The 13854-nt window shown below is 39.5% G+C and overlaps 1 protein-coding gene across 1 annotated transcript; it reads right to left on the bottom strand.

Moving 5' to 3' along the window:
- Nucleotides 1–1278: 1278 nt before the first annotated feature.
- On the bottom strand, nt 1279–13225 carry isca1.L (iron-sulfur cluster assembly 1 L homeolog). The gene is made up of 4 exons (XM_018259080.2): nt 12994–13225; nt 9649–9702; nt 3612–3717; nt 1279–1575 (listed from the first exon to the last, which is right to left on the bottom strand). Exons 1-4 carry the CDS (start codon nt 13072–13074, stop codon nt 1427–1429), a joined length of 390 nt encoding a protein of 129 aa, XP_018114569.1. The 5' UTR covers nt 13075–13225; the 3' UTR covers nt 1279–1426.
- Between the last annotated feature and the right edge of the window lie 629 nt (nt 13226–13854).

Genomic DNA, 13854 nt, shown 5'->3' with positions numbered 1-13854 from the left:
ACCGAATCCTGGATTCGGTGCATCCCTAGTTTCCATGGTTGTGATGTGATAAATCTCACATTCAAATTTAAATTCGAATTGAGGGATTAAAATTCAAACATGTGAATTTTGACACTGAAAAAAATTTGAATTTACTATTCATCCCTTAATAAATCTTCCCCTTAGTGTCTCCCCAACCTTCCTGGTAATAAGGACATTTTGTTCAAAAAGAGAGAACTCTATATAAATAGGGATGCACTGAATCCAGGATTCGGTTCGGGATTTGGCCAGGATTCAGCCGTTTTTTTCAGCAGGATTCAGATTCGGCCGAATCCTTGTGTCCGGCCGAACTGAATCTAAATTTGCATATTAGGAGCAGGGAGGGAAATCACTTGAGTTTTCATCACAAAACAAGGAAGTGAAAAAAGTTCACACTTTTTCCTCTCCCGCCCCTAATTTGCATATGCAAATTCAGATTTGGTTCGTTATTTGGCCAAACATTTCACAAAGGATTTGGTGATTATGCCAAATTCCCAAATAGTGGATTCGGTGCATCCCTAATATAAACAAACCCCTCCTTCCCTGAGTTGCAAACTGCTTACTTCATTATGGAGAGGGGGTTACCTCCAGGCTTGTAAATCGAGTTTCACTATGTGCCCTAAAAACAAGTATGTTCATTTAGAGCCCTTTTTTTTAATTAATATATGTTGAACAAAGGAGTATGCCGCTTCTTTAACGTAATGTGGAAAATTGAAAGCAGAATAATGGCAAGTTAACATTCCACTGGCCACTTAAAGCAAATACACTTTGAAAAAATACATCTGCTTCTAAACTTGCCTGAATTCTGTTTTGTGTTTGTAGTAGATAAAGAATATACACAAAAAAATAAGGCATGTGCCATTTTTCCTATTCCCTGCTAGAAAAAAAAAGTTTTTTCTGCGAGCAGTATTGTAAATATTTTAGAGCAGCACCTTTTTGTTATTTCAAAGCTTTCTGATAAATAATTAAGGAATAGGTAGGGCAGAAATTTCATTTCAGAGATTGACAACCAATCACATTGCAGCTGAATGCCCTAATAGATGGGTGTACTGCTTATAATGCAGTGCTTGAGGTGGTTTTGGGAGTACAAAGCCTACTCAGGCACATGTCATGAATAAACCAGCGGTATGGACAGAATATACAGGTAAGTTATTCATATGTGAGCTTCATATCTAAGGCAGCACTAGAAGAGAAAAGAAACACAGCATGTCCTCTCCTAGCTAAGAGCCCACATTATGAAAGAGCAGCCTTGCGTGTATCTATTGTTCTAAGAATGCATAGGACCTTTATTTAGTCGGAACAGACGGGCCATGTTTCAGACATCGATCTCACACAAGTGCTAGACAATGGAAGGAGACGATGGAACGGATTCCACAATGCTAAAAGCAAACAAAATAGTCTTGAGGTCTTAAATGTTGAAGCTCTCTCCACATCCGCATGTTCCTTTGATGTTGGGATTATTAAAAACAAATTCACTGGAAAGTTTATCTTCTACATAGTCCATTTCAGTTCCTAAAAGCGTCAGCTGTGCCTTCTTCTCTATGAACACTCGGACCCCTATTAAAAACAGCAAGAAAAAAAGAAACGCACATCCAAGTCAGTGAATGGAATCGATCTGATTTTATACACAAAATAATGTGAAACAGATAACATTTTAGATCTTAAAAGGAATAACAGAATGATAAATTGTTATGCATGGCTTCTCCAGTGCAGAAAACAAAAGTGCGCCTACACCTGAAATTTAGTAGAAAAAAGTAGATGCAAGAAAGCGCCCTGGAGTTTTTCCACTAAAATTACATCAGTAACTATATTTATGGCTAATATTCTACCGTCCCTAAATGAACAGCATAGCAGCTCCCACACACTTACTCTGTGTTACTTAAATAGAATTATATATTTTTTTTTTCTTGGATTCTATATTCTTAAAGGGGATCTATAGTCAAAGACGCATCTACATTATTTGCATTAGACACTTTGCACAGTTTAAAGGAATTCTGTCATGATTTATATGATGTGGTTTTTATATCTAAATTACACTGCAAATAATTCGCTCTATTAAGTGTTAGTCCTGAAACAACAAGTGTATTTTTTTAGTTGTAATATTGGTGTGTAGGCGCCATCTCAGGTCATTTGCTTTCAGAAAGAGTCAGTGCTGCACTATGGAACTGCTTTCTGGCAGGTTGTTGTTTCTCCTACTCAATGTAACTGATGGAGTAGCAGTGGGACCTGGATTTTTACTATTTAGTGCTGTTCTCAGATCTACCAGGGGGTTATCTGGTTACTTTCCCATTGTTCTGCTGACGGGCTGCTGTGAAGGGGGCAGTGGGGAGGAAGGGAGGAGTGCTATCACTCCAACTTGCAATGCAGCAGTAAAGAATGACTGAAGTTTATCAGAGCACAAGTCATATGCCTGAGGGCACCTGGGAAACGAAAATGTCTAGCCCCATATCAGAGCAAAATAAATGAAATATAAAAAAAAAAACTTGCTCTTTTGAAATACAGATTTCAGTGCAGAATTTTTCTGCAGTTGCACTATTTTTTGCAAGAAAAAAAAAAAAAAAATAGGGATGCACTGAATGCAGGAATCAGTTCGGGATTCGGCCTTTCAGCAGGATTCGGATTTGCCAAAATCCTTGTGTCAGGCCGAACCAAATCCTAATTTGCATATGTAAAGTCAAAAGTTTCCCCTGTGACCTTAATAGCTGTTCATAATGATTTTCAGCTGCTATCATGTGTGCTGAAAGAAACTTTTGCCTCTTTGACCCACTGCCTGAAAGGATAAAAATTGCTTTTGTTTGGTCTTACAACAGAAGCTTCACTAAGAAGCAAAATATAGCTTCACTTTCTAATCTTGTCTGGTAGTGGAGCCTAGAGCCCCACATTCCTTCAAAATAAGCAGCAGGGAGACTAATTGGCTCCTGGCATTTACCAGAGTGTGAGAGTAAATTGCACTGGTGCTTTCTATCTTCTCTGAAGTAATTAACTATATATAAACCAGCACCACTTGGCAAAGCAAGGAGAGATCATTGGATCAGCCTGGTGGTGCTGAATTCAGCCTCTGCCCAATTTGTTGGCCCAATCCCACAGGTTTTAGGCCAACCGGCACATTGCTAATACAGGGGTAACGAAGGTGGGGTACGTTTGGGTTGGTATTATTATTGTAGGCAAAATTGCCCTTAGTGCAACAGAAACAATCTGTATTCTTCGGATAAACAAAGGCCCGGAGGAAAACAAAACAAAGAAATATACTGTAATGAGCAGTATATGATATTTGTGTTTTAAGTTTAGAAAATTTAATTACAATAAATGCATCATCTGCATGAACTGAAGCACACTGTTGTATTCAGAGCAAAATGCTTTTGGAAACCTGAGCTCCATTGTTAAAATACATTTGGAATGGAGAGTAATTGAGTTGAGTGCATAGAAGAAATGATATCACAGTACTAAACAGGGCATTATTATCCTGCAAAACAAAAAAAAATCCATTGTATAACTGCCCAATCCTCCAGAATGAAAAGCAAAACAAAGTTTGGCAGTCTTTTTTTTTCCTTGATAATATAGGCCATGCTTTTAATTATACACAAGAAACGCACCATCTTGAACTACTTCTTCATCTGATGGTCCTTTAGATTTTGCATATTCTAAGTAATAGGACAGGCCGTTGCATCCTCTTGTCCGTACTGCTACTTTTAAACCAATCTGTTAAAAGGAACACACACATATGCTTTAAACATGCACAAATCAAAAAAAAATAAACACAAAAGGAGAAAAATCTAAGGGATTATGGCTCATAGGTACAAATTATGCTCCACCACATGACTGGTAGATGTGACAAAGTCCACTTATTTTATTAGGCTAATGCTACAAATCGCATATTCTCATAATTTTCCACAAACAATGTATATATACACTGACTCTTTAACTTGGTTTTTAGGTCACAGGATGCTCAAGAGCCTCATTATTTTTAGAAGAATATTCAAAACACTTTTTTGAGTTCCCTACAAGTTATGTGGCCCTTAAAGGAACACCAAAAAATTTAAGTGTTGTAAAAGAATTAAAATATAATGTACTGTTTTCCTGCACTAGTAAAATGTGTGTGTTTGCTTCAGAAACACTACTATAGGTTATATAAACAAGCTGCTGTGTAGCCATGGGGGCAGCCAGTTAAGGCATAGGTTACATAGGAAATAACAGATGCACTCTGTAGAATCCCGTTATATTTTATTACAGAGCTTATCTGTTATCTGATAAGTAAACTGGGCCTTTTCTCCTTTTTCAGTTTGAAATGATGTCCCCATGGCTACAGAGCAGCCTGTTTATATATACTACAGTAGTATTTCTAAAGCAAACACATAACATTTTAATGCATGGCAACAGTACATGATATTTTAATTACTTTAAGACTTTTAATTTTTAGTTTTAGTGTTCCTTTAAAGCAAGACGACAAACAAATGATATATATAGACAATCTATTTTAGCATTAGAAAAATATCTTTGTAACCAACACAACAATTTTTCCATTCAGTAGTGGCTCTGCCACATATGCAACAGGCTAACACACTTCACACTTAATAAAAGGTTCATGCTTGGTTCCAGCGTGTGTGTTTTTTTTCTATTTCTTTTTAAAGGAGAAGGAAATGTTCAATCGCTGTGGTGTGCCAAATGTGCACTCCATCAGTAATTGACACTACTTATCTGCTACACCAGTTAATTGTTCCTGTTAGCAGAAAACTGCACCACACTAACGTACTTCTCAGTGAGCACCAGACCAATCCTCTTCATTAATCACGAGTGCACATGCACAGTTGAGTGAAGAACCAAATTTTCTGAGATTTTTTTTTTTTACTGTACTAAACATGCATGTGCCATAGGCAATGAAAAAAGAAGAATGGGCAGAAGATAGTTGCTCCATGAAGCTCACTGAGACGAACCCTGGTCTGGTGCAGCTTTCTGCTAAAAGAAGCACCAGCTTGGCGTTTTAGGTAAGAGCATACAATCACTGGGGAATACCTAACATTTTGCATCCCCAGTGATTCAACCTTTCCTTCTACTTTAAACGGATTGTTCACTTTGAGTTGAGTTAACTGTTCGTATGATGTAGAGTCATATTCTGAGACAATTTGCAATTGGTTTTCTTTTTTTTTTTTTTTATTTGTGGATTTTGAGTTAGCTTTTTATTCAACAACTCTCCATTTTGCAATTTCAGCAATCTGGATTAAAATTAAATTAACAAGCGACCATGCATTAATTTGAATGAGAGACTGGAATATGAATAGGAGAGGACCTGAATAAAAAGAGGAGTAATAAAAACTTAAAAAGTAACAATAGCAATAACTATTTTTTTGGATGGAGTCGGTGACCCCAATGTAAAAGCTGGAAAATTCACAAGAAAAAGGCAAATACACAAAAACTATTTTTTAAAAAAATGAAGACCAATTGATAAGTTGCTTAGAATTAGCCATTCTATAACATACTAAAAGTTAACTTAAAGAGAAACCAAGCAGTAACCAGTGACTTGATGGGGGCCACATGGACCATAACTGTTGCTTTTGAATCTGAGCTGAATGCTGAGGATCAATTACAAACTCACTGAACAGAAATGTACCATGTGGCCCCCCTTCAAGTCGCTGACTAACTCAAGAGTTATAGAGCTGAAAAGCAGGAAGTAGTGTTCTGTTATGTTACATATCCAGTTACTCCAGCCTTTATACATTACATTTTTGCCTAACTATATTCAATTTTTTTTTATTTTGCAAAGACTATTTATCCAGTTTTTATTTCTACACTGAACTGTTACTTTAAAGGGGACATATAGCATACATTTTCACAATGCTTTAAACCATTTCAAATAATGTAAAATAGAAGAGTGTTTTTATTTCAATACCTTTTGCATCAAAAAACGCCTGTATTAGCTTGAAAACTGTTCTCAGCCCTCCCCCTTTGAAACTTCCTGTCACAGACTCTTCAGTATCTGAACTGCAGCTGATGGCTCTTTCTGTATAAGCTATAGAGCAACAGCCAATGAGGGAGGAGTGGGCGTGTCGGTGATGTTTCTCTCAGTCCTTCCCTGCAGACTTCTGTTAACCCTTACTGCTGGTTTTCCCTTCCCTGATCCTTTCTCTCCCTCTCTGTCCTATTTATGTAACCCCCTCTCTGCCCTGTTTGTTTTCCTCACCCCTCCCTTCACTGCTTGTTCCTTTCCCTTGCCCTGCAATAATTGTGGAAAAGAAAGAAAAGCAAATTTCTGTATAAATAATACATAATCTGCTGCTAAAAGTATTTTATTCTTTTCTGGGGGCAATGAGCAGTATGAGCAGTTAGTGTAAGTACCATAGTCATTTTCTACCCAGTATTATGTTGTATACAACCAGCAATCAACGTCTTTTTGGGGTTTCCTTTGTAACTCCCTGCATCTTTTATTATATGTTATACAATTCCATCAGCTTCATTTATTCCCTTGCAACTCCCTGCACCTCATTATAAATTGTTCCATAACAGCTGCATTTCTCCTTGCAACTCCCTGCACCTGATCATAAATTATCCCAGAACAGCTGTGATTATTCCCTTGCAACTCCCTGCACCTCTCTATAAATTGTTCCATAACAGCTGTATTTCCTCTTGTAACTCCCTGCATTTCCCCTTGCAACTCCCTGCATCTGATAAACAATTATCCCAGAGCAGCTGTATTTATTCCCTTGCAACTCCCTGCACCTCTCTATAAATTGTTCCATAACAGCTGCACTTCCCCTTGCAACTCCCTGCACCTCCCTATAAATTGTTCCATAACATCTGCATTTCCCCTTGCAACTCCCTGAACCTCCCTATAAATTGTTCCATAACAGCAGCACTTCCCCTTGCAACTCCCTGCACCTCCCTATAAATTGTTACACAACAGCTGCATTTCCCCTTGCAACTCTCTGCACCTGATCATAAATTATTACACAACAGCTGCATTTCCCTTGCAACTCCCTGCACCTGATCATAAACTGTTCCACAACAGCTGTATTTCCTCTTATAACTCCCTGCACCTGATAATAAACTGCTCCACAAGAGCTGCATTTTACCTTGCAACTCCATGCACCTGGTCATAAATTGTTCCAGACCAGCTGCATTTCCCCTTGCAACTCCCTGCACCTGGTCATAAATTGTTCCAGAGCAGCTGCATTTCCCCTTGCAACTCCCTGCACCTGGTCATAAACTGCTCCACAACAGCTGCATTCCCCTTGCAACTCCCTGCACCTGGTCATAAATTGTTTCAGAAAAGTTGCATTTTACCTTGCAACTCCCTGCACCTGGTCATAAATTGTTCCAGAACAGCTGCATTTCCCCTTGCAACTCCCTGCACCTGGTCATAAACTGTTCCACAACAGCTGCATTCTCCTTGCAACTCCCTGCACCTGGTCATAAATTGTTCCAAAACAGCTGCATTTAACCTTGCAACTCCCTGCACCTGGTCATAAATTGTTCCTAAACAGCTGCATTTTACCTTGCAACTCCCTGCACCTGATCATAAATTGTTCCAGAATAGCTGCATTTCCCCTTGCAACTCCCTGCACCTGGTCATAAATTGTTCCAGAATAGCTGCATTTCCCCTTGCAACTCCCTGCACCTGGTCATAAATTGTTCCAGAATAGCTGCATTTCCCCTTGCAACTCCCTGCACCTGGTCATAAATTGTTCCAGAACAGCTGCATTTCCCCTTGCAACTCCCTGCACCTGATCATAAATTGTTCCAGAACAGCTGCATTTACTCCCTTGCAACTCCCTGCACCTGATCATATATGAATATGAAGGAAAACAAAGCTACAGCTGCTGTTCTGCAATATCATAACAGTGAATACTAATGGACACTGTTTGTACAAGTGATATGTAATAGAGGCAGGGAGTTTCACAGTGTATAACAATATATTATGGACTATAGATTATGTCCAGGGACATGTGTGACTGATGCCTATTTGCTGTGGAACACAGGACAATACTGTTGTACTTTAAATAAAAGAAAATACTATCACATTACTATTACAGTTTGTATTAACCTTCACATATATTGATTAATGTTGAGCATTTCAGGGATGTTGTTATAAGTGAATGATCAGGCAGCAGCATAAGACAGTTATGTGCAGGCTGGACACACAGGACAGAGGGTGGGAGGGGTTTGACTGCTACAGCTCAGGAGTTCAGCCTGTCAGTCATTGCTGTGACCACTTCCTGTGAGTGAAAGAACAGACACTCCCACTCTTCATTTCAGCCTAGCTTCTGACCTGAGAGGTTCTCTCTGCAGCTCTGATATAATGACAGTTCTAGGAGGTAAAATGCTTTCAAAACATTTTTCTTTCTGCATCATTACATGTTTTGAGGAAGGATGTGCAATATATCTGAATATGAAGGTTATATGAAATGTCCCCTTTAAGTGCTAGGCTGCCAATATGTAGTTATGCTGGTGAAGAAAACACTTGTCTGACATGGCCACAAAAAAGTAAAGGGGGGGATTATTTCAGGCTGCAGAAAAGCTCAGGTCGAGAATCAGCCCCAACGCTATTATTAGCTCTCTTCTTTGCCAGCACCATTGTGTTGGCCCTGCAGAAAAGAGCAAGCTGAGAATCAGCCCCAACACAGATATTTGCTTTTTTCTTTGCCAGCACACAGAACCATTTCCTGGATGCAGGCACACAGAGGATTTCGGCACAAAAACACTTGAGTTCGAATTTTTGCACCAACAACTGTCGCACCCAGGCTAATGCAGTGGTCCTGGTGCCAAGATCAGCCTCCGTGTGGCATTAGCGTAAGAGAACACAATGCTAGGAAAAGGATGTATGGGATGAAAGGTTCAAAATTAAATTGTGATGCGCTGTTCTGAAAACTTGCACTTTTTAACTTTTCTGTTTAACTTCTACTATGTGTCTTGTTTTCTGTCAACCTGATCAACAAAAAGGGGTCAGTCAGGATCCTGTTTGCAGTTCTGCATTGCTGAAGGACTCTTATTATTTGTATCACATATAGAAGAGGTAAAGTACCAAGAGATTCAAATCCGAGGGGCGAAAGCCTAAATGACTGGGAAAGCGTAGGAAGATGAAGCGGGTGAATTTTTCCCCCCATAAAGGAGCACCATATTGACGTATTTACTCGGGTGCCTAACATAATGGCACACAACAGTGAATTTGGGTTTCTATTTCCTGACTATGTTCAAGACTCTGTGCTGCATTTTACATAGGGACTTAACTCAGGTAGTACAGGTATGGGATCGGGAAACCAGTTTCCAGAAAGCTCAGAATTAAGGAATGCCTGCCTCCCATAGACTCCATTTTATCCAAATAATACACATTTTTAAAAATGGATTTCCTTTTTCTGTAATAGTACAACAGCAACTTGTACTAGATCCAAAGGAAGATATAATGAATTCTTATTGGATTTATTTAATGTTTACATGCTTTCCTAGTAGACCTAAGGTATGCAGATCCAAATTATGGAAAGATCTATTATCTGGAAAAACCCAGGTTCCAAGCATTCTGGATAACAGGTCCCATACCTGTACTGCAAGTCATCTAAGGAATTGTACTTGGCATTCTTTTTTGCTCCAAGGAACTAGATGACACATGACAGACATCGTTAGGCAAGTACTTTGCATACTTACATTGTCAGGTTTATCTTGAAGTAACGTTTTAACCTTACTTACAGCAGCTGGGGTCTGAAAGGAAATAGGAAAATGCATGAAGACCAGAGTTTCTTTATAACATAAAGCCTTAAGAAATTTGATTTTTGTATTACTCTTCAAATGACAAAGCGTTTGGGGGAACATGGCCTATTCAAACAGAATAGGCACAGTTTACTTTAACATCTGAATCATAGCATATCAAGCATTTAACAGGACAACTGTAGGAGTGTGGGACAGAAGTGTAACCATTAGCCATGCATACGTTGGGTCTATATTTTTCTTTTGCCCAGAAGGAAATGGATTGGGGGCTTCAACTGCTTTGCAAGCACTGGTTATTGTAGCACAAGGAAAAAGGAAATATATACCGCTCTTTTATTTTTTAAGATCATTCAGTCAAAATATATTTTATAAGCCCAACTGAATGAGCTCATTTCAAAAATAGGGATGTCATTTCTGTTTTATAAACTTATAAATTAATCAGCATTTAAATAATTAAATGGTTTGCCTGGATGGCAATGTTTTTAAGAACATATTCACAAGGTTTCAAACAGAAAAAAGTTTCAAATATATTGCAAATCTCTGGCCAGGGTTGTAGAATGTTCCACCAGCCTGCCCAAGGGCTCCAAAGACATCTTAGTATGGCATTGTGATTAAATACTGATATGCAGACATGCCAGCCACCAAGGGGTGGTTCACCTTTAAATGTTTGTTCATCTTTAAATGCACTTTTAGTTTGATGTAGAGAGTGATATTCTGAGACAATTTGCAAGTGGTTTTCCTTTTTTAATATTTGTGGGTTTTTTTTTTTTTAGCTTTTTATTCAGCAGCTCTCCAGTTTGCAGTTTCGTCAAGGTTAGGGTCCACACCAGAACCACAGCGCCGGCTTGGTGAGCGCTTGAACAGTAATTTCTAGATATAGTTGTAACTATAATAATGAGCTATAGCAACCAAGCCGTTAACTGACTAATGGGATAAGCTGGTAGCACCTGTGGATTGTTAATTAGCGTCCAAATTACCCTAAAAACCATGCACTGATTTGAATAAGAGACTGGAATATGAATAGGAGAGGCCTGGACAGAAAGATGAGCAATAAAAATTAGCAATAACAATACATTTGTAGCCTTACAGATCATTTGTTTTTTTAGATGAGGTCAGTGACCCCCATTTGAAAGCTGTTAAGGCTGTTAAAAACTATAATAGAGAAAAAATAAAGACCAATTGCAGGTTATCTCAGAATAGAAAGCTCTATATCATACTTAACTTAAAGGTGAACCGCCCCTTTGAGTTAACTTTTAGCATGTTATAGAATGGCTAATTCTAAGAAACTCTTCAATTGGCTTTCATTTTTTTTTTTTAATTATTTGCTTTCTTCTGATTTTTTCCAGCTTTCAAATGGGGGTCACTGACCACATCTAAAAACAAATGCTCTTTGAGGCAACAAAATGTATTGTTATTGCTGGTCTCCTATTCATTTTCCAGTCTCTCATTCAAATCAGTGCATGTCAATTTGGACCCTAGCAACCAGACTGCTGAATTTGCAAACTGGAGAGCTGCTGAATAAAGAGCTAAATAACTCAAAAACCACAAATAATAAAAAATGAAAGCCAATTGCAAATTGACTCAGAATATCACTTTCTACATAGCACTAAAAGTAAATTTAAAGGTGACCAACCCCTTTAACAGAGGCTTCTCAGTTTCCAATTGATTGTATGTAATCTCTGATCCTACAGTGCATAGTGCTCTCCTGTACAGCCTGGTAAAGCAGCCAAAAGGTAGAGGAACAGGAGCATGCTTTTTAGAGAAATTAAAATGTAAGTTGAAAAACAGACATGTCCATCAAGTCCAATATTTTGCATGAATTGAAAGCTGCCTAATTGCTAGTTAATCAAAAGGAAGATGGAAACCACCATTAAGGGTCAGGCCACACTGGGCGTTTTGGGGAGATTTGGCCGCCTGGCGACTAATCGCCTCGTTTTTGTGGTGACAAATCTCCTCAAACGCCTTCCCTGACTCTGCGCCGGCTAAAATTTTTTTAAAAAATGCTAACGCTAATCACACGCGGCGATTCATTTTCCGAAGTTGCCTGAAGTTTCCTTGTGAGGCAACTTTGGAAAACAAACTGCCGCATGTGATTAGCGCTGGCGTTTTTTCATTTGAGCCGGCGCAGTCAGGGAAGTCGTTTGAGGCGATTAATCGCCAGGCGACCAAATCTCCCCAAAATGCCCAGTGTGGACTTACCCTAAAGCCTTTCCAATTTGCCTCTAGGCAAATTCCTTCCTCACTCCAATCCTTGGATCAGCACTTTTCTTTCATTTTTAAGGTATGTATAAAGTGCATTAAGTCCAACCCAACGTTTTGCTTTAAATGAAATCTGCCAGAGGAAGGTGGAAAACACCATTAAAGCCTTTCCAAATTACCTCTGGGCAAATTCCTTCCTCACTCCAGTTCCAGTCCTCACTTTGTTCAGTATTTTTCTTTAATTTTTAAAGATATGTATAATGCAGTAGAGAGAATACACTATGGGGCCTATTTATATCTATAAAAAAAAATTATCTTGAATTTAAGTTTTCAAAAATAAATAAACACAGCTAAAACCTGGTGAGCTTGAATAGAAGTCAAGGGGAGGTGTATAATCAACATTTATGCCACTCTGACCTAGTGTTTCCAATAAATATGTAAAGTGGTCAAGAAATAGCGATTGCAAAAAAAAAATAACCAAGTTTAATTGTGGATTAAAGAAAAAAAAAAAATAAAACTATGTAAAGTGATAAAATGTGCGCTTTTGGTTGATTTAGGTTTTACATCAATTACTACATTCAATATACAATAAACGTATTTCTGCACAGCTATCATGTCAACAACAGAAATATAAATGAAAACGATTAAAGCAGGATCTAGTTATCTCGTACCAAACGCTCCACCTATTCTAATTCCTGAGAAACCCTCACAACCCTATATATTGGTAACAATCAACTTGGTTTAGAAGGAGGCGGGCTGGGCTACACATTTGACATAACTTCCGCCCTATGACGCGGTTGCGCAAAGTCTATCGGGTAGTGTAGTTTCAAGCGAGAATCAACAAACTTGTTTTCGGTGCCCTTGCTTCTGTCCCCTTGGCGTTGGCGTCCTTACCTTACTGTACGCAATTCCTATCACTTACTTACGCACAAAACAGGTTTCCTATTAAGCCATTTAAACGCATTCCCGCACTTGTACTGTTATCTCTGTCCTCTAGTTATCAGCCCAAACCCCAGCGCCCCAACCTCCAAGTACATACGCAATAGCGGCCTTTCCTGCAGCCGATATGTGGCACAAGTCACTCACCAGTGTGAGGGCAGCCCGTGTGGCCTGCAGCTTCCTCTTGCTTACAGCCCTGATTGTCGCTCTCACTACTGTGGCGGACATGTTTATATTCTCCTGTCCATATGAGGGGGTCCAACGTACAGCTAGGTCTCACACACCGGAGCTACTCAAAGCTTTCAGCAGCAGCCAGACTCCTCCCACTCTTCTGGGCTGGGCGCCTATTGGTGCTGAGCAGCGCCGACCCAGAGCACGACAGTAATGAGGGCAGAAACAATAAAGGAGGCTTGATATACACAGGCTGATAATGGATAAGGCTACTTGAAGTTGCCAAGGAGAATCTCTCTGAGGCTACTGACGACAGCAGTTCTAGATAGTTAGAAGAGATGTGCGCAACTGCAGGTTGGAATCCCAAGGAATTATATTTATAGTACACGAGAGCCTTAAATAACCTATAGAGGTCACAGTAGTCTTTGGTGACTTCTATTAGTCTTTTAAGTTTTAGTGAGATCAGTGTTGGACTGGCCCACCAGGAAAACTTCCGGTAGGCCCGGGTGTCAGTGGGCCCTCTTGCTTCTAACCATTTTGCCTATTTAATGGTCATTTCCAGGGGCGCTCCGCCAATGAGGCGAGTTGAGTAACTCGCCTCAGGCGGCAGCGCCCCACTAGGTACCAGGGGTGGCAAAAGTGCTGCTCCTGGTACTTTAGGAGTCGAATTTACGGTTTTCAAACCAGAAATTCGGCTCTTCTAGCACAGAGAGCACAATTATGCTCTCTGCGCTAGTGTCCTGGCCCTCTCCGCCACCCTTGTGGACCCTCCCGACCAAAAAGGTGAGTGCACCGGGGAGGAGGGAGCGGCAGCAACACCAAGCTACCTCAGGCGGT

This window comes from Xenopus laevis, chromosome 1L (genome assembly GCF_017654675.1).
Source record: "Xenopus laevis strain J_2021 chromosome 1L, Xenopus_laevis_v10.1, whole genome shotgun sequence".
In the NCBI taxonomy this organism is placed as follows: domain Eukaryota; kingdom Metazoa; phylum Chordata; class Amphibia; order Anura; family Pipidae; genus Xenopus; species Xenopus laevis.
The sequence above is the reverse complement of the archived record's forward strand: the minus strand, read 5'-3'. Positions and strand labels throughout refer to the sequence as shown.